A 22,040-nucleotide genomic window follows, 5' to 3' on the forward strand; every position below is an offset into this window, starting at 1 on the left:
TTAGATAAATAAAAAAAAAATGATTTACAAAATAAACACCTTTGTTTAAAAAAGAAATAAAGGTTCAGTATTAAAGGGGAGAACATTAAAACTTCGCTCCAAACAGGTGCGTGAGGTTTGCTAACAGCTCTGTGGGTGTGTGGGTACTGGCTGGAATGGGGGACAGCAGCTGCCAGCACTGGTCCTGATGGAAACCTCACCAGGGAACAGCGCAGCTGCAGGCTGCTGAGATGGAGGGCTGCACCACACAACCTTCTGAGGCTGAACGTAGCCTCAGCCCAACCCTTTGAGATTTTCCTTCTTAGGATGTAAATGTAAACACGAAATGAGTTTATCTCAAATAGGAAAACGAGCTCAGGGTTCTAGGATGCGGCCAAGTGGAAATTTGCAGACAACTTCAGGTAAGTAACAAGACGGTTAAGGCTTTTCAGTTGTGTTTTCCTCCCTGATGAAATATAGTACTTAGAACATTTATATGAGGTGAAGGCTGGATCTGCTCAGTAGCTTGTCCCTATCTACAGAAAACAGGGAAGAAGGGATGTAAACATCACAATACTGCTCTTAATCCTCTGTGATAATTCAAGTAGGAGCAGTTCTGCATGAGCCCCATGTTTATAACAGCAAGCATAGAAAAGCAGTAAAAGAAATGAGCACCCCGTGAAACACTGATGAAGAGAATGGTCAGACCCCTCTTTATTTATTCTGTGTGGGTCGCATGTTTCTCTCCAGGCAGGAAGGCTTCCAAAAGTGAAACACACTTCGTGTGTGTCCTCAGTGACACAGCAGCTGCACGTGATGCTCAGGAAGTATCCATGGTTTGTACAGTTTCATCCACCACCTCAATTTCCAGGTGTGCTACGTTCTCTGTGAGAACAGCAGTAGTTCCTCTCTCACACTTGTATCTGCCATACCTGGTAAATGAAAGCAGGAGGGTTAATCTGGGAGATGGTAATGCCTAGGAAAACTCATTTGAAAGGCCAGAACTGATTAGCTGGTCATGGTATGGAAGTTTCTTGCAGTAGTCTAAAGTGAGTGAGGCACAGTGGTTGCTGCAAAATCTAAACTGCTGGCAACACGTGCCTCAGCTAACCTCGTATTTCTAAGACTCGCATCATTACAGAAATAAGCTGGATTTCATTACTGGACGGGCCATTCTTTGCTCAAAGAAAAAGCATATTTAATTCTTTTCAGCTCTAGATTAATTTTACTAATGTATTAACTTTGGGTTTCTGTGCAAACACAGCATTAAACACAAAGCCAGCTGCAACCAAGCCACGTTTCAGAAACGTTGCTGCATCTGACTTAGCATTGCATGGCACAGCGAAGCCGTATGTGGCTCTGAAGGTGTAACACACTCTCCTGGCAGCCAGGAGTGGTAAGCCTCTGCTCAGTCCCAGATGTGAAACTTCACTCTCAAACTGCCTGAAATTCCAAAGGCAGTTTCTCAACGCAGTGGAGATGACAGGCAATTAATTTCTTTCACTTACCTGTAGATGCCACTAAGCCTCTACTCACCTGCCAACTGCAGCCACTAATTTTATTTTCTTCATTAGCTGAAGTTCAGCACACCCATGTAGCGTCTGCTGACTGCCCAAATTCAGCATTATGGGAAACAGGAACTGCTGGGAGCAGCCTTGGACAATGCACAGCTTCAGAAATACCAACCTTTCGCCTTTTCTGTTGGCCACGTCATACGGACGGATGAAATCCAACTTGTTCTTGCTTATAACACAGATATCTATGTTACTGCCAGAGCCCAGATCATTGTATATGCCAGCTGCAATGGCATCCCTCACAAGCTGTTTGGCTTCTTCTTCCTGGACAAGTTAAGAAAGCTGTCATTGCACAAGTGTTGGCATTTCACAGAAATGTTTGTCCATGTGACAGTGGAAGCTGTGAGCTCTCACAACAATAAATGAGCTAAGCACTACAGAGCTGAACAACAGCATACTGAGCAGTGGGCTGCCTTCCTCCTGCTCACCACCCACCTCTTTCCCCCTTTACAACAGACACATCCAATTTAGTAAAGACAGTCAAGGAAACAGGGTTTTTGTCTCAATTAATGGAGAAATTAAACGTGTGGGTTTTATCATCAGGGCTTCTGCACAAATGTACAGGTTCCCTGTTGTGCCCCCTGTCACAGCTGCACACAAGGTAAAGCCCCATACTAGTTCAGTTACTGCCTTCCCCAGGTAGGGACGACTCGATCCTTTGTAGTACTAAAATTACTTATATGATTTTGGAACACAGCATGGTTTGCACAATACATTCTGCTCATCTTAACAGTGCTGCAGGCAGCCTAGCTCCAGACTGAACTGCAGCCAGTAGTTCTAATTCCAGTCCTGAACACAAGTGCAGTGAATTTAGAGGCAGGTGCTGACCGAACCACACACAACAGCTCCAAGATTCCCATTCTAACAGGTTTGTATCAGCTGCTTTCTTGTAAAAGTGCAACACAGCAGCTGAAATGCATTCTGGTGGGTTACCATTCTTGGTTTTCACGGTTTAGGAGCTGTCTACGTAGTCTGAAACAGGACAGCACGTCCTGTTAGACAAACAGTCACATCCAGGTTAATGTCTTTTACAGAGAAGTATTTCAGAACCATCAAAACTGAGTTACAGTGTTGCAGAAGAGCTGTGGTCACTCTCCTGTCCCCAAAGGCCTCAGCCAAGTTGTAATGCTCCCCATAAGCTCTTTCCTGGCCCAGGCTGTTCCAGCTGCACTGGCTCCCTCTACAGCTCCCAAGGAGGGCTTTTCATTTCAAAAGCAACTTGCTGAAAGTCATAGGTCAGATGCAGCAGTATTTGAAATCGCCTGACAGTGCTATTGCACCCTTAATTTTACACTATAAGTGATGACTGCGAGCACAGGGGAATGCTGCAAAACCACCTTCCTATGGCATCTATTCAGCTGCCACAAAAGTGCTGTGCAGCCACACGAAAGTAGCCCACCCCATCAGAGCACCAGCTGCTCGGTGCCCAGCAGCAGCCCAGGGGATGGGGCTGGGGGCTCAGGGCCTGGCTGCGCCTCCATCCCGTGCTGCAGCCCCACTCCCCTCAGCAGCTCCAGAGCACCAGAACACAGCACACTCACTGCCTCCAGCACAGCTTCTCTCCTGCACACATAAGGGACACACTGGCAGGCCACATGCAGACGTGCGCTGTGGGTGGCAGGGAGGCTGAATGCAGCCCACGAGCACAGAGCTCTGCTCCCAGCTTTACCCCATCACCTCCCACCTAACCCTAACCCACCATCCCAGTCATCATCTGCCCTCAGCGCAGAGCAGCACAGCAGCTGCCCCCACTCACCTCGACCAACCCAGCTCCTCCATCTGCCTCATGTTAAAGGCCTCAGGCCTCAGCTCCGTGCACAGAGCAGCAGTGTCAGGGCACCGAGCCACAGGGCGCCCAGCAGCGGCACCCGGCTCAGCCTCAGCACCAACCACTGCCAGCACATACCCACATTCTGCACCGGCTGCTATGCAAGAACGTTAATAGCAGCAGTGCTCCTCTGACAGCTTAATTAAGGTACTGGCCTGCAGTGAGGCTTCTCTGCAAAACTACAGAAATAGCATCCATTTCTACCGGCCCTGCTCTTCAAACACCAACAACCTCCACCACCACACTGCACTTCCAGCCGAGGCAACCAGCCACGCTGGAGAAGCTGCTCCTGCAGGAAGGACAGCTCTGTGCACAACGCCGTCCTGCGGCCGCAGAGCTGCTCAGAGTGCTTTGGTGCCACAGCACAGCAGGCACAGCAAAGAGCTCCATGCGGCGAGGTGGCTGTAAATTCATTTTTAAAATTAACCGATGGCAGAGCCAAAATTACTCTACCCAATTCTATGAGCTTAGTGTAAGAGAAGCACCACAGCAAAAGCACAGCACAGGAAAAGCACAGCAGGCTGGTGGGTGCTTCATCCCCCTTGAATTCAATCTTTTCTTAGAGCAACGTGAAAATCTTGCAGTGTCATCTCGCCACATTTTTTTCTCCTTTTTAGAACGTGCTGTCAGCCTGCTGCTATCAAAATAGTTCCAAAGCCGCAGTCGCCACAGCTCAGCTGTCCCCACACTGCAGCCCTGCTGCGCTGCGGAGCACAGCCCAAAATGTCACCTCAGCTCTTTGATCTGATGGAGTGCTGCCCAGCTCGTGAACCCAGAGTAATTTTAGTTATAGAAAACCCTGCCACAGAGCTGTTTGCTTTTCCTCCCCTTTCCATAATTTAGAAAGATGACCAGAATAGCCACGAGAGGAAAAAAATAAAATAAGAAATTCTTGATAGAGATCCTGCATACGAAGTTCCAGCATAGACTGCTGCTTTACAGTCTGGAAATAGGGGGTTCTTGGAAAAAGTGCTGACACAGTCCTGAGGACGGGGACAGAAGGAGTCACTGTAATAATTAATCTTAAAAAACCCTAAAAGTTCAGAGTATATAAAAGGAGCACTTCCTACTTTACGGCTGCAAAGACCAAGCTAACTGGGAATATCATTCTCTCGGGTCCACGCTGCTTCTTAAATGAGATTACAGCAAGAGTGATGTAGTGCAGCACCAGGCAGCGGTGACGAGCAGCGCTTTATAGAGCTATCTGTTTGTCTCCATCACTGCATCACACAATGTGTCCCAGGACTCCAATGTGCAGCTCCATTTACCACTCCATGACAAACGGGCAGCACTTGTAAAAGGCGCAAAGAGGTCCAGATCAGCCCTGTAATGGTCACCACAGATGCAGCGCAGTACTTGAGGGGGAAACGCAGACCCCAAGTTCATTAAACTGACCAGTAATGGATCTTTCAAAGCGTGTCTCAGGAATAGCACAGTAAAGGCTAAAATAAATAACTCAGCGTGGAGGGCCAATCTGAAACGGTGTTTGATAAATTATTTATAACACAGACAATTGTCTGCATTTAATATTGGAGCTACTGGTAGCATCTTTAAAAGATGATTTATGTGTTGTAATGCCATTAAGCTTTATATGGGCCCACTGCTAGCTATAAAGTCTGCTGAGATTTAGAGAATGAGTTTTAAACTGTCACTGCAGCATCATAGTACATAGAGGCTGTATTAAATCTTTACTTTAAACCTGTTATCTGGAGAGTTGCATTTTGTAGACGCTCAGAACTGATGGATTGCCTCTCCACTGCTGCCACGGCACAAGTCCCAAACAGCACCAATAAGGAACTTTTACACATTACTCTTGTATATGACTTGAATCAAGTTTCTCCTCTCACTTAAGCAATTTCCAGATTTCAAGTACTACTGGAACAGACTTTTCCACAGCAGATGTGGATATTTCTACCTCACGTTACTGCAGCCTGTGCCAGCAGCTCTGACATAAGTTAATCACTGCCTACAGCAGTGAAGGGAACGGCTGCACTGCTTCAGCAGCAGCACTTCTATAACTTCACAAGTCAAACACGACATCTTTTCCAGATTTGAAACTGTAGAAAGCTTTTTTTTTTTTTTAATTTTTACCAAAAACAAATGAGTGCCTTCTGCAGGTCACCAGTATCCTCTGGGCATCCAATATGCTGTGCTGCTCTCCAGCACTAAGCCTCATCAAGAATCTGAAATATCAGTACACAGTGAGTATCATAGGGTGCAAGAAAAGCCATTATAAAATCTGACTTTTACAGCAGAATGAAATTTGTTGGAATTCTGTCACTCATCCTACTTAAAGGAAGAGCCCCCTGGGCTGGCAGGCCGGAAAGGGAAGAAATCAGAAGCTTTGGGAAGGACTGAGATAGTTAAAAATAAATACACGCATAAAAAAATCTGTAGAGAAGTGGTGGGAATTGGAGGGCAGGAATTGGAGGCTGGGAACGCGATACCTCTTGAAGGACATAAGCACCTACAGAAGCATAATTAGAGTTCGGAAGAGAAATCGGCAGGCTGCAGCATGTGAGAGGATGTGCAAGTCTGTCTGGAGGGAGGAACTGTGGTAGAGATCAATACATAACTGGAAGCAATGCTAAAATCTGTGCTAACTCCAAAGAGGGAACAGAACTGAGAAGAAAAGCACTTTGCTTTCTCACTTGTAAGGAAACACCCAAAGAGCCCACTGAGCGAGAACAGATTTGTTCTGAGCTGGAACGGGCTGCGTCCCTTCAGCCATGCAGGTTTCACAAACCTTCCCCATAAAGCAGGTGCCAAGCAGCACCTCCTAAGCAGATGAATTATAAACTTTGTTTCATGAACGTGTTTTGTACAAGCAGACAACCAAAACAGCTTGCTTTCCCTCCATCTCCAACAGTGAACACGCTCTGGAAGCGGCCTGTCCTTCCAGCTGCTCCCTACTCCTTCCCCACCATCTTTCATTGATTCTCTGGAAAGCCACAAAGTAAGGCTGAGGTACTGTGGAAAGCAGAATCTGTAAAGAAAGACATGCCTTCAAATATCATCCATAGGAGTATTCAGGACTATGAGCAGCTGTTAAAGACCAGGAAGCTGCCCCAGAAGCGGCTGCACCACTGCAGGCTCTGCTGAGGAGCAGCGATGGGTTGGCTGCCCTGCACTGCAGCTGATGTGCTTTGCTGTGAGAAACGCAGGTATGTGTTACAGAAAATGTCTGTTTTCCTAAACGTTCTTGTAAGAACTTTCCAAACAAAATAAAGCAAAGTCCTTCATTACGATTCTCAGTAACTCCATTTTTTCCTGCTCCATCGCTACGGCTGCCTGCACGCACCGACTCGTCGCAGCTCCTCCTCCCCAGCACTGCACAGCACATCACCACAATAAACCACGTTAATATTTCATACCAGTGTGAAATATGCTGGAGTATCAATTCAACATCTGCTGTCTTTAGGGTACTGGCATCCCGCAGAGACACTTTCAATTTGTAATTGAGTTCTATACTGAATTAATCAGCAGTTTATCTTTTTTAGTAAAATAATGTCTTCCCCACTAACCTGGATTTACATTAACAATTTATGCCAAATTACCTGCCAAGGCAAAAAACGTATATGACTGGGAACTACTGTTTGGTAGCACCGGTTCCTATATTTCATTCCTTACATGGAGACGTGCACAACGTCTGCGGACAGAATTAAATCACCAGCTCTTCTCACAGCCGCAGGATTTCTTCTAATGCTATTTCCAGACTCTGAAGTGAGCACTAATAGGAAAACACATTTAATCTATCGCTTGTACTCGGGAGAAGCTCCTGGTGTCCAGGAGGGCGGTGCTCAGAACAAAACAAATTTGCCCCGCAGTAAGGGAGCAGTAAATCCCACAGGCTGTGCTGCTGCAGGCTGTGCCATGGGCTGCTCCGCTGCCCTGCCCTGCAGCACCAAAGCCGTGCACAGCCTCCTACCAGCACAGGGCAGCACCCCTCACCTCCCTTCCTTCCAGGCTGTTCTCACTGCGCGAGCGGCTCCGCAATACCCGAAATATCATCCAGAGCACTTGGAGCCATTGGGCTCCGGCTCTGCAGCTGTGGGAGACGCACAGACCCCAGCAATTTAAGGTAGAATGCCTGCTCCTGAGAAATGCATCCAAAATAATGACCTGCCTTGCAGCCTCCCCCAGCACTGAAATGATCTCCTAACATGGAGCCCTGTGTCTGACTTGCCCATCTACACTACTGTGCACAAAGTTTAAGAATTACTTTGCAGAGGTGAAGCAACGGCTGCCCCTGGTCATGCAGCAAGGCCCCATTTAAACCAAGGCAAGATGTGCCTGTAAATGGAGAAGCAGAGGTACATGCTCTGGCGCTCTGCTGGTACCAGATGGATCCCATCTGACTTCTGCACAGAAATTGTACTTTGATATACTCAAAAGGAACACCTCAAAACATGTCTCCAGTGACTTCAGCCATTTCAAAGCCTGCCCAGCTATGAAGTGGTACAGAATGTTTTAAATCCAGCAGTCCTACAACAGCAATCAATCAGCGCAAGGCGCAATGCCATGAGAGTGAGAACAGAACCAATGTCTGACACACCATGCAAAAACTGAGTGAGTGTACAGTAATTTTAACCCATGAAACAGCACAGAACAGCACAGAAAGCCTTTGCTTCCCATCTGACTGCAGTAACCCTGAAGTTTACACACAGAAATCCAGGTCTCCCAAGGAGAAAGTAACACAGGTACACATGGACAGCAACAAACCCCATCCCAGCGAGCTCCATCAGCACAAGGCAGCAGAGATGTGCAGCCAACCATCTCCATTACTGTCACTGCTAATGGAATACGCAGTATTTATGTGCTCTATATATCTAAGTAATCATTTTTGTTCACAGAATCAGGATTTTTTCCCCCCCATTTCCTTAATCTCCGTGTTTGACACCAATACAGGTTCAAGTATCCCAGGCAGGCTCTCCAGCTTACCTCCCAGAGCCTGGCTTGATCCCTATTGTCTGCTGCCCGAGTTCAGCCAACAAACCTCCCAGCAAGCGGTCACCTTCCAGAGTCATTAAAGCTGGTGGTGTCAGCTGGTGGGATTAGCCTGCAGCCCGCACACCTGAGCCCTGTGGCGGGACACAGGCATTCTGATCACCATCACTAATGAATACAGCATTCATATGCAGCTTGTCATTGCTCTTGAGCCTTGAATCACACAGATGCAGCCTAAATAAGACTGATGAGACAACTATTGTTGGAGATCAGAGAGTTCTGACAGTTTCCAAAAATAGCTCAGTGTTATTGCCAGTAGTTAATAAATGAAAATAATGCCACCCTACCAAGGAGCAGTAGGAAATATAACAGAATGGTTTGTGTGTCACCTGTTCAAAAACAGAAGAAAATGACACATTCTTATAAAATTCTGTACTATGTCTGATGCTTATTTCTGTAAAATAAATATGTGATATGTAGTCAACGTGGTGAAAGGGGCATTTCTGCGGCCTTCCCTTTGGTACAACACAGGCTTTTGGTGCAGAGCCTGGAGGAAGGCATCCTTTACATCACAGCTGTCATGGGGACACAGCACTGGCCTCACGTCTCTCAATGACAGCAGCCATGCCAGGAACAAAGCTGCACTAGGAGAGCCGGGCCTAAGCACTGGACTTCCAGCCCTCTTTCCCCCTACAATTTCCTTGTGAGCACACCTATTCTGACAGCCACAGCTGCTACCTCTGACCGCTCACTGCTTCTCCCACAGAGGGCTACCCAAATCTGCCAGTTGACCTGCTCCTAAGGCTGCGCTCCAACCTGTGTTTGTCAAAACCAAACAAGTTAGCAAAGGCAGAACGACCCAATCTGCTAGCAGGTGAAGGAGCACAGCTCCACTCCGAGGGCAGGCTGCAGAAGATGGACACTTCTGGGGCAGCACAAGTGCAACAGCCGAGCTGCAGCAGCACAACCACCCCATTAAATCTCTTCCTGCCCCTCCAGAGGCTTCTGGTTTTTACTCATCACCTCTTAATGCCACGCTTAAAAAAATGGTATCTTAAATGACTAAATATAATCTCGTATCTTTGCAGCAATCTGCCTTAGTTACAATTACAAATATCTACCAGGCTCCAACTCTGTCCATTTTCCCCACCTCTTCCGTGCCCCTGAACTCATCACATCAAGGCGTACCTCCTTGTTCTGCAACAGCACTATTTTCCATGGCTTCTTCTCCCTCTCTTCCTTTTAGATCCCATTCTTACTGACCTGGCTGTTTTGCTGAAATGCAGCCAAGGCAGGCAGCAGAGCCTGCTCCACACGGACTCATCCATGGCGACACAGAGCTGCACGACATCGAGCTATTCTTCTACAGACAAAAACTTCTCCTTCCCAAAAAAGTCAAATACCAGGATAAAAATACACAGTGCCCCCCAGTTTCCCCAGAAATTCAACAACCACAGTGTAGACAAAGCCTGAATTCTAGCATTTACCACTGCAGACCGAGTTTTCCCCTGGATCACGATGGTTGCCATATCTCCTCACTGCTGTTCAGCACCGGAAGGCATGAATGCATTTGCAAATTCTGACTGAGGTTTAAAAACCATGTGGCCACTCTCCTGAAAGAAAAATTGGCTGCAACGGAAGATCTGAGCTCAAACCACTCTATTAGAAGCGCTGTTCTTCCACTTATGTTTTTTAAAGCAGACCTATAGCTGCCCACATGACAGATTAATATTGTTCCACAGTAGTTAGGTGCTTGGCATTACATTTTTGAAGCATCTACAGGCCTTCAGGGCTGAAAGTGTTCACATCTTCAGCAATCTATAATGGTTCCTCTAGAGGCCAGCACTTGCTTCATAATGAAACATGCCTCCATAAATCAGACTGCAGAAGTGGCACTTGTGTACGTCACCATCCATCTTAGCAGTTTCTCTGAAGGATGTTGGGTAAAGATCATCTCCCGGCACTGCAACCAGGGAAAGGACCATCACAGCTGGCACTGATAAAGCGTGTGCTGCTTAAATCTGAAGACACACTAAGTCTGTGGAAAAAAACACATCCTGCTGGTGTTAGCATGCCTCAGGCAGTGGTAGAAGCTTCAGCAACTCATCTTCAAAAGGCAGAGAGCCAGGGCTCTAGAAACCTGCAAAAATTGGCTAAGCCTGCAGTCTTTTTTTTTTTTTTTCTTCTTTTTTTTCCCCTTTTCTTTAAGTTGAGAATCTTCAAAGTCTATGATTCTAACTGTAGGGCACAGCAGCTGCCACTGCAGATTTGATCCTCTCAGCTTTTGGCAGCTCTCAACTTGAAATTCTAGCAAAAGAATTTTTCAAGTTGCTATTATTGCCTGTCACGGATTTATAAATATTGTGCACTATCTGCTGTGGCACGGCTCTCATGGGACACCAGTGCATGCCAAAAGCATAACAGAATGAAAAACAGTTCCTATTCTTCAAATAAATGCTAATTTTTTTTAACTGCGCTCACACGATGTGTTTGGTGATCAGCTTCAATAGTACAGAATATATATCAGAGGGAAAAAAGCTGATTGTCTTTTCCAGTAGTATTCAGCTGCTACTTTCATTAAGCTTGTTTAATTACATTCCAGATGCTAATTTGCAAGTCGATACCAGAGGGTGCAGGACAGTTTGCCTTTGAATCATGTTTCTGTGATGTGATGGTCTTGCAGCACACCACTCCCCTCCAGTAGCCTTAGCAAGATATTCTGACAATTAGCACACAAGAAAGCAGCATTGATCTCGGCAGCAAAATATCCATCCACTGCATTAAATTAATCTGCAGGAATTTGAACTTCATCATCGCCATTTCACAGCAAATTTTCTATAGAATACACAACGTCCTTCAGATTTAATTCCAACTGAAATACCACGCTATTTGGATACGTTACTGGAAAAATACATTTGGCACAAAAAGGTGAATATTTTAAGATGGCAGCCAACACACGAAGAGATGCTGAAGAACAGGGCTGGACTCGAGCACCTGAAACTCCACTGGTGTGGATGTTCAGATGGTTGCCCTGTTATCAGACAAAGAACGTTGGATGAAGACAAAGGAAGGGTTAAGGTGCTCTCAGAGATCTCAGTATCTGCCTCAAATTGGTGCGCTGCGTTTCTACACGCCTGTTTCAGCAGTATCTGTTGCCATTTATGGTTGCGTATGAAGGCAATTTAATTAGGATGACCTTTCTAAGTAGGAAAAGTTGGAAATTTACCAATTTTTGGTGCCTTTTTTGGTTGCTCTTACACAAAGAATGACTTAAAATACAAGCTCGAGAACTAGCTGAGAATGAGGTAAGATTTTCAGTTCCATCACACAGCTCTCTGACATTTGTGTCCCTGAAAGGGGACTATTATGCTGTAGCTGTTGATTCCAAGGATTTGTATCCCTGCTTTCAGTATGAATAGCACACAAGTGCCAAGTGCGCAGTCACACAAGAGGCTGGAAAAGAGGCTGTGCCATTCTCCCAGCAGTAGAAAGGGAAAAAAGAAGAGCAGGAAATCTACACCCAGCGGTTCCTTCTGTCAGGCACCTCCTGCAGTGCTGCAGCAGAAGATACTGAGTGCCTACTTAAAGATTACCATTTTTTGGACAGCATTTATAAACATCCTCAAGGCCAGAAGTCTCTTCAGATCCTACCCAAGATACTGAGGCAACACAGACACATTACTGCGCTTTGGTAGGCATGAGCCCCTACAGCTATATGGGATAAACAGCACAGGGCCACATCTGGGAAGCACCAAACAACTGCTCACTACTGAATGCTCAGCAGTTCTGCTACTGGAAGACTGCCCAACCAACCTGAACATCTTTCAGGTTTGATCCATATCATCAGCAACACAACTCACAACCTTGCAAATCTCCCACTGATCAGTTCTTAGGTAGATTGGAAAAGTAAGAAAGCAGCTGCTAGTTCTGTGTTCAGAACCCAATCAACCCAAAATCCAATGACTTTCCTAAACAACTTCAACACTTTGTTGGTTTGCAACCATGTTGTTGTTTTTTTTTTTAAAGATTAAGAGTTGCATAAAATAAAAAGATAAAAAATAAAAAGAGATGGACTGATGGCCAACGGAAAAACAGCAAAACTGACTATGCTAAGGTTGTTAAATTCCTGAAGTTTTTCATCTACATTAAAATCACACGAGCTTTTCCATACATAGATCTGAAAGAAATTATTCATTTCTTAAAATCCACCTCATCCTTAAATTTTTTACAGCTCTGCAGTAAGCTGACATCAATACATTAAAGTGCTAAAGCAGACTGAGCTTCTTTTCTATAGCCCCAAACCTCTTCAAATCTTAACACCAAGTATTACTCAGAAAGAAACACCTGTTTTAATAACATTTCTTACCTCCATGTCCGGTTTGTACTTATCTTCAAAAACAGCCATAGCTGCCAGTGAGCCAGAACCTGCAGCAACACAATCGGGACATTTATTTAGGCAATAACATATTGAGATACTGTATGTAGACACAGGAGTTTGGTTCTCTGCACTTATTTGGCAGGTTTTAAAGGAAGCTGACAAAAGCAGCACACGTAGGCAAAGCCTACCTGCGCACCGACCTGCTGCAGCCCAACCAACCTCCACTGCTCCCAGCACGGCCCCAGGGCTCCTGCCCAGCTCTGCTCCCATCGCTCCGTGCCGTTTTACTTTCAGCTCTGGCAGACCAGATGGCAGAGATGAGAACACGAGTTCTGCTGTTGTCCAGCAGCACTGCAGGCACAGAACCACAGCAGAGCCCGGCTGCACCCACAGCACTCAACGGCACGTGCCATCAGCACTCTTACACCCACAAACTGACACAGAAAGCAGCACACCGCCATTTGGAACCGCAGACCGGCTTTGTTCAGAACCTTCGGGAAGAGCTCTCGTCTGTCTGCAGCCCCGACCATATTTCAGAGCGCTACTTTTGGGGAGCGAACAAAGTTACCTGCCATTTTTTACTCCAATTAGAAGATTTTTTGGCATTTATTACTTTTTAACTTGTTTTGCATACTGCTATCTGTTTAGCTGGGTCACAGAGAAAGCCGTATTTTCTATTTAAAATGATTTGTGTATATCGCTTGACCACCTCAATGGTTTAGTGAAAGAAAAAGGCAGCGATTAAACAGTTTCAAATGAGGTGTCCTGCTGATTTTATCAAGTCTGCTGAATGTATAATGAAAAAGGAGAAGCTGACAGCGACACTGTTGAGAAAATACAGACTACCTTATCTGAACCATTTAAGGAGGCCCAATTATAGATCAAATTTAAAGGGTAGAAACAGCAGATTTACAGACACAAATCAATGAACATGGTAATCCCAATGAATATGACAGATATTCCTGTTACAGAATATTGCTGTGGTTGAGGATCATTACCTTTACAGTACCAAATACATCACATCTAAAAGCAGTAGGACGCTCTAAGTGTGTACTTGTATTACAGGCAATGACTATTCATTCACACCTCGGAGCAATACGTGACTCCTTTTTCTAAATGCTGAAGCTGGGAATAAAAAGGATTTTTAAGCAGGTAATAGCAGAAATGAACTGCTTATAAAAACAGCTGATATCACAGAACAAACCGCCAAATAAAAGGGCTGCACTGATCCCTGCAACAAGGGCAGAATGAGGTGCGTTCCAGAACAAACACGGCACTTCAAACACGACTCCTTTTGCAGAATAACGCAGGAGTATCTCTAACAAAAAGGGAAGAGGGTTCTGAGACCAGATCTCAATTTTAAGACCATGCTCCTTAGGCACCCTACTGAAGGCCTACCATAAGCAGAAGGGGAAACCCTGGAACCAGAGCATAGAAACAACGGCACCCTCAGATGAGGCGTCCTTGAGACTATGAAGCCTAAAATATTTTGCCAGAATGAAAACCTGACAGATATTGGCTGACAAATTCCTACACTGAAACCACTGAGCTATGAAAGAATGGTCTTCATTTCTCAAGACTTGCAGTGTCTGATAAACTAACCAATAATGGAACACTCCAACTATTCCATAGATGGCACAGACTGGAGTTATTCCTCCAGCTCCTTTTTAAAAGCAGTTCACCAAAGAAGTGGACAGAGCTCAGCAGGCTCCAGGAGGAAGGGGAAAGGAAAGGAAAGCAGCTCATGCTGTGGTACATGAGATAACCACCACATTTATTAACTTTAAATAAATGCAGACAGTCCCATAACAGAGGTTTGTAGAGAGCTGTCAAAAGTCTTAATTGATGGTATCTAGAAGTAAACATTTACATCTAAAAATCCTTTTCTTCTACTAGTTACAAACAGTAAAGGTAAGACTTACAATTTTGCATTTCCTTAAAAAAAAAAAAAAAAGCCCTAGCAGAAGCACCACATCTTCTGAAAGAAGAGATTTTTGTCATTTTGAACATCACAATGGAAATTCTCTGTTACCAGCACCAGCTGTAACAACTGCCCTTTAGAAACACAGATACACACACACTTCTCCACCAAAACACGTCTGCTATTCGACAACGGCCACAGGAGCTGCTCTGAAGCACACTTACACCACGCACCCACCCGTAACACCTGGGGAAGCCTGGACCCACCTGGCTGTGGGAACACAAGCAGAAGCACTGCACTGATTCCAAGGAATGTCCTGTGCATACATGCTCTGTGAGCTACACCTCCAGAAGAGGAATACTTGGGAAGTATTAATCTAACATCTAAAGACCTAGAAACATTGACTGCTAAACAGACAACCATAAAGAGCTACACAAATTGGCAAAGCTTACTTGGAGACAAGTGTTTTTCAGTCTAATGATCAGCACAAATGAGAAGACTTATGACACCATAAGAGTTTGCTTTACTTCCTCAAGAAACACGGGCCGTTTACTAAGCGTTCACAACCGAATCATTCAAAAACCTCCTGTATTTGACTGGAAGTGACTTTAAAAACCTCGACTGGTGTTTACACAAGGAGCCGCGCCACTTCAACACGCGATTTAGAGGCACAGGTAGCTGTCGATACCTGCAGAACAGCCAGCTGACTCCTCCACTGTGGTCTGCAGCCACCACTGCGTTCCCAGAGAACTGGGCCCGTGGGCAAACCACCACCAGGCAGCTCTCAGCGCTTAGCACAGCCCGCTCCCATCAGCCAGGACCTGCCAGCTCCCCCGGCACACGATGTGCACAGCCTGCAGAGAGCAGCGTTTAGCACTTCCATCCATCAGTGCCGGGGCTCCCTGACAGGGCACTTACTCACCCGCACTCATTGCAATTCAATCGCCGCTCGCTCTGGGTAGGAACCCGGCGATCTCCACAGCCCCATCGATCGCGATCATTTTTCAGCCCGCTTCCTGGCCGAGGGGCCTTGGCTCAGCAGTGGAGCTGCTCGCTCGGCAGGACAGCACTGCTAGTGCATGAAGAGCTGATTTATGAATATGGAGCACTGCTGGCACCGGGGGACTGGCTTCTGCCACCAGAGACTGCTGGAACACACTTACTGCTTCCGAAAGCTGAACTACAGACTTCAACTACTTTAATTTTATGCATGCATTTCATTATAAGCTTCTTGGCCAGAAGCTTTCCCAGACAAGCCAAGCAATCAGACAATCTTGCATCGTTTGCTGAAATCCAATTTTGTCCTTTGTCAGCATAAACAGTTTAATTTGATGTTTTCACTCCTGAATAAGCACTGAGTATCTTTTAAATCTGCCTTGCAAGGGAGGACATCACTATATCCATCCACAGACATATTCCAGGCAAGATATCTGAGCACATTAGAAACAGAAAAATCACATTCATTTCCAGAAAACAGCTGTTCAAAGATACGCACGCAGATTTCATAAAGCACCCTTAGAATATTTGGGGGAGGGGTGAAAATCATACTCTAAATGAAATAGAAATACAGTTCCTATTCTGATCTTTGATACATTGTCTGCCTCAGCACCATCTTTCACTGATACACATCAGCAAATCTCCTCTCGCTCAAACACACGCAGGGTACCAGGAGCAGAAAGGTAAAGGACATCGTGCTGAGAAGGGCTTTGTGTGGGATCCTGCACAGAAGGAACGTGCAATCACCAGGCAGATCTGGCACAGCTGACAGCAAACCAAAGCTAAAGCTGCAGTAAAATTAATCCCAGGAAAGTCTGCTCCCTACCTAATTGAGCTTACTCTTCTATTTCAGTTTCTTTTTGGAGAGGGAAGGAGGAATGGGCAGGATGCTCAGAAATATCACATTTTAAATCTTTTAAAACATAGGCACAAAAGTAACCACGTACATAATGGCAGCTGTGTGACTGTATTCAGGCAATTAACTGCTAGCAGTTGGCAGCTTAAAGTCAATTATGGTTTTACAGTTTTCTACAACATTGGATATAAGGCAATTACAAGAATCAGAGATTTACACTTTTTTTTTTTTTATAATTATATTAGAGGCTAAACAATGGCATCTCATAACGTGACTGTTACACGGATTTTGCCAAGGAAATAATTCACCAGTTCCTAAGGTAATGGCACCATCTATTGGTCTAGCACTACCTCTGCAGACATCTCTGCAAAGGAACCACAGTTCTCCTTACCATACAGTTAACTGCATCGTTCTGTTGAACAGCTGTACAGTTTTCGCAGGCCAAAGGCATGGAAAGCTTTAATTGTTAAAGGCTGTATGTTAAAAATAACTTTGTTAATTCCAGCAAGGCAAGTTAGTTCAGAGGCCAGAGCCTCTCCAAACAGGTACTACACTTACAGGTATGCACAGGTTCACACTTGGTGCCCTCACACAAAACCTCCTCAACCTTTATGAGATACATTGTGAGACACTTCTCTAAGTTCTGCTTTAAAGCATTTTAGGTTTTTGTTTTCCACTTTTCCCATAAAAGAAAGTACCTTATGTACAGACCTGGCTTGTGTGCACCAGAACCTCAATGTGTTTCTTCTAAGCCTTCTCTGAGTTTTTAGCATCCTAAGAAAATGATCTCAAAGGAATTCATTTTCAGGAGTACACCTTCCCTTGAAGTAATGAGGAATGAGTAATATATTAAAGCAATATATTAAAGCTCCAATAAAAATATAGACAAAGTTGGTTTGCATGCTTTTTCTAACCACTGGTAGCAAAAGCTTTGTGCACAAGAATTGTTGTTTGCCTTGGTTTTTCTTCATTTTCAGAACCCAAACTGCTGGCAGTAACACCAAAAAAGGATCCACACAGGTGTGAAGGGATTCAACACTTGCATCAAACTACTGGAGGCACAACAACGCTTACTTAAGACAGACAAAATTATTTTTAAGTTGCAAATGGGAACTTCTGGAATAACAACCCTCCTGTGAAGCCAATCTCTGCCCCTGGAATATGAGGACCACAGAAATTGAAAAACCAGCTGAAGAGGAAAACAGTATCTCAAAAGAAGACAAAGGAGTGACAGGAAGGAGCAAGGCAATCATATAGATTAAAGAATGGTTTGGTTCTCAGGCTCTAAGGAAGCCACCATCACTACTCCTGAGCAAGGAGCGAAAACTACGTGTTCAAGGAAATATTTAATCCCAAAGCAAGCTAAAATGCTGGTTACCTCTGGCCAGCAAAGTAGAATGCTCAAGTCAGGAAGATGCAATGCTCTTACACTGCAGTACAATGGAGGCAGCACTTACCCATGGTAACGTAAGGCAATTTGTCAGTGGATCCATGGGGATATATGCTGTAAAGGTGAGGCCCAGTGACATCTACACCTCCTAAAACCAAGGCAGCACCAATGTAGCCTTGATACCTAGGAACAACATTTACACATGAATCTGAGAGAACCTCTGATAAAGCAGTGGGGTTTTTGTTTGTTTAAAAGCCACAACGCACTCATCTGAGAATTTCTCCATGCTTACACCATGTACAGCTCTGTAATAGAAAGACTGCTTTTGCTATCTGTGAAATTAACTAAAACATGATTATTTCACTGTCAAGCAGAACAAGCATGCAGTGGACAAGCAAGGAGACTGGCTGTTATGTTTGTGCTAACCAGGAGATAATTCTGTTTTATAACACTACATGAAATTCCTGTATCTGTGATTAAGTCTATAATTAGGGACTTTGAAGAACACATGCTCGTTCCCCTATGAGATCTTCTTGGCTGCTGTAACTTTTCAGCTCACTGTGTCTTGTGACACACTTAAGGCAAGCTGCCCAGCAATACAGCATCAAACAACTAAGATGAATTATTAGAATCTATCTACTGAACTTAGCTTTTTTGGAGTTTTATTTGGTTTTAGGCTTTATTTTATTTTCCTGGAGACTCTCCCATAGCTTGCACAACCTCCGAGTACACACACTTCGTTCTTTCTTTCTACCAACAGTATTTTTTACTTCTATGAAAAACAGTATTAAAAACAATACTGAAACACTTAAAGGTTTGGAGAACGTGCCCTCAATTTAATGGCGTGTTTTAAGTCACATTGCTGATTGGAATTGCAATTGCCATAGTACAACAGCTTGCAATCAACCAAGCAAGCAGATAATTTTTCCTCAAGACAACAACGGCAAAACTTCCAATAATATTAATCTATGCTGTACAGCTGCAGCATGGGCTCTCTAAATACTGCAGGCTTTGTTTCCTTCATCTCGGTTCAAACAGCTACGAAGGAAAGAACAACTCTTAAATCTTTCCTAAAGTCTCGTTATGGATCTTACACAGACATCCCACCACAAGAACATGTCACGGCTGGTGGCCTTAACAGCATAGCTAATAAATAAGAAAGCATTCAGTCACCTGAAAAGCATTTGCTTCAGCATTCGGTTAGCTGTGACCACACGTGGAAGTCGTCCTGTAGACAGCGCATGGAGCTCCAGATTGGAAGCAATCAGCTGAGTCGTCATCTCAGTGTCTGCAGCTGTGCCCGCACCGCAACAGCTGAAAGTCATTACAGGTTGCACTCGGTGAGCGGGGGAAGAGAAGCAAATAACCAAACGTGGCCAAACTGGAGCTCGGCTGCTTTATTCAACACGTTCGAGCTTCTTTTCTACGTTTTCTCCCCGAGTTATCCCAGCCCATTCAACGCCCATAACTGCTGTTTTTCCCCTCTGCCGCCCCAAGGCGCCATTTGCAGTTTCCGAACCACAGCCGCCTTACTGCTGCACGCAGCCCCAGCACTCCTTTCCCTCACCGCAAACCTGAGGAAATCAACATCCCAGCCAGCCAACGCTTGCAGAGCGCAAAGCAAAAAGCAAACGAAACGGCAAACAACGAGCAGCCCATTCTGATAAACGCCAGTTAACGTTTTAGAGCACGCCCCGGTCTGCGCTGCGGCAAAACACACAGCTCAAAATCCCATCCGTTCCCAACGCCGCCACAGCAGAGCCGCCTGCGATACTCACTAGATGTTGGAAGAGATGTAGTGTATTTTCGAGCAGTTCTTGTCAGCGACGACCATCCCTTCGGTCGCCCTCGTGTCGGCCCCCAGGACCACGCCATCCTGCGAGACACAACGAGGCCTCAGCCCGGCTCCGCGCCCCCCCAGCCCCCGCCCCGCCGCCTCGGCGCACGCGGCCGCTCACCTTGTAGACGACTCCCGCGATGGTGGTGCCCGTCTTGCGGGCCGCGGGCAGCCGCCGCCCCTCCTGCCCGAGCTCGGCCTCCAGGAGCGAGTTCCTGCAACGCAAGGAGCCCCGCGGTCCGTGCGAGCCCCGCGCCCGCGCCAGCCCCGCGCCCCGCCCGCCCCGCGCCTCACCGAGCGCAGTTGTCGAAGCTGAATCCGCCGCTCGGGGCCCGCAGCACCGACACCGCCGCCATCGCCGCGTTGCTCCGTCACGGCCGCACTGAGCGCTTCCGGGGCGGCCGCGTGCGCGCGCAGCGGAGCCGGGACTGCGGCCGGGGTTGGGGCGGGGCGCAGCGCCGCGAAATGGCGGTGGCGGCTCCGTGCCTTGTGGGCTGTGCGCCTTGTCGGCTGCGCCCTGCGAGGCTCCGCGCGGTGCCCGGCCCTGGGACGCGGAAGCGGCTCTCCCCGGTTCGGGCTCAGGGGCTGTGGGCGAGCCCGGCGTGCCGCAATAAAGCGCTTCGATTTGTGTCTGCGAAAAGCACGGGGCGCGGGGACGCGGCGCTGCTGTGTTGGAAGGGACCTGTGGAGACCGCCGGGTCCGACAGCAGGCCGGGCCGGTGGGCGTCCGGAACGCCCTGAACGTCTGCAGGGCAGCAGAACGCCGGCCCGGACGGCCCCGCACCGCGGCTCTTCCACCGGCTGTGTGTAACGCGCTGTGTTCGGCCGCCGCTCCGCGTCCGGCACCGCGCACCGCGGTTGAGGCTTTCAAAGAAAATGAAAGAGCAAATAAAGGACAAAAAGGGGGGGAAATCCAAACTTTTTTACTTAGATCTTCTGAAGAATCTACAATTATAAGAGAAACTGCAAACCTACCTAAAATTGCTGAGCTGTTAACGTAATTGTATGGTGAGAGAGAAACGAGAAATGCGGTTCCTACCGCTGGCACAGCCCTGCTGCGCGTGGAGGTCAGTGATGTTATTTCAGTGTCTTCTGAGCACGCTACTCTAAACCTCTACCTTCGCTTTTCTGTTCCTCCAGCTGACCCAGGAAATGGGACGGCCCACCATGTCCGCAGACAAGAACCTGTGGCGGCTCCCCAGGAAAGGACCCATTCAAAAGCAGTGCAGACACACAGTGAAATTTCTCAAAAGCTTGGCACGTATCTCATATGCACTCTAGAAGTATGCGTGCTTGAAATTAAAACCGTTAAGTGAAGCCCTCTCTCCCTGTGGAACACCATAAGAATTGATGTAGTGTGTTGGCTTCTTGCCTAAAGGAAACTTTCCCTGTGCACTTTACCAAATGTCTTCCTTCTTAAGGTGCCTCATCCTCAGGGCACAGCATCCAGGGTACAAGGCACCGCTGAGAGGAGCAGGTGTGCCCACCCAGAAGGAGCAGCAATTCCTGCATCTGAAGTGGATCAGACATCTTGTAGGCTCCTCTGGATGGGACCCAGTTAGCAGATGGCCTAAAAAGAGAGCAGAGCCCCACGTCTCCAGATCAAAACTGCACGTCTGCAGCATCCTTCCGAATTATTTAACAATGAACATGCCCATCCGTGTACTGTTCAGATGAAGGGGTGGGTGGGCAAAGCTATTGTATAGTGTCTGCTTTTCCCTCCAGTGTTTCGAGGAGGATTCTTTAGGCGCAGGCTGAATCAGACGGTGTTCCACACATGGATTCATTGCCTCCGTGTGGTGCAGGCCACAGATAAGGTTTGGCTGCCTGGTTTGAGGTGGTTTGCTGTGTATTGAAAGCATTGATTTCTACAGACTGCAGAAGACCACCTTGAAGATGAGCACACAAAGAACCTACAGTCTGCACTTTCTTCTCCCCCTTCTCTTAACCCTTGGGTAACTTAATTCCCATTTTTCTGTACATCGGTACACCAGTTTGGCTGGGAAGCTGTCTGAGAGAAGGAATATCCTGCTGCCAGATGCTCTTTTTTTAATTCTAACACAGTTGTTTTTCTCTTCACTTGATAAAGTTAAAATAAATAGTCTCTGGGGTGAATTACAGGCATCAAAATTGGATTGGCATACAAACTATGGAGCAGTTGGTGGTTGAGAGTCTGGGGAAAAAGAAACAGCAGGTTTTAGCTAGAGGGGACAACAGCTTTATTTCCCTCTTGGTCCTTGACAACCAAGCAGATGTCCTGCAATTATTGTTTTACCTTCTAGTAATGCAGTGTCTTTCCTATCCTCTCAGGTATGCGGCTGGTTCTCCTGCAGA

At 46.3% G+C, this 22,040-nt stretch overlaps 1 protein-coding gene across 1 annotated transcript; it reads right to left on the reverse strand.

Annotated features, from left to right (window-relative positions):
- Positions 1-727: 727 nt before the first annotated feature.
- Positions 728-20,062, reverse strand: PSMB7 (proteasome 20S subunit beta 7; the record flags this gene model as incomplete). Its single annotated transcript, XM_079544524.1, has 8 exons — positions 728-911; positions 1,666-1,817; positions 12,695-12,753; positions 17,937-18,052; positions 19,043-19,183; positions 19,648-19,745; positions 19,828-19,921; positions 20,001-20,062. The coding sequence occupies 8 exons, from the start codon at positions 20,060-20,062 to the stop codon at positions 800-802; spliced, it is 834 nt and encodes a 277-aa protein (XP_079400650.1). The 3' UTR covers positions 728-799.
- Positions 20,063-22,040: the final 1,978 nt, after the last annotated feature.

The sequence above is a fragment of the Tetrao urogallus genome (genome assembly GCF_951394365.1).
Source record: "Tetrao urogallus genome assembly, chromosome: 19".
NCBI lineage: Eukaryota > Metazoa > Chordata > Aves > Galliformes > Phasianidae > Tetrao > Tetrao urogallus.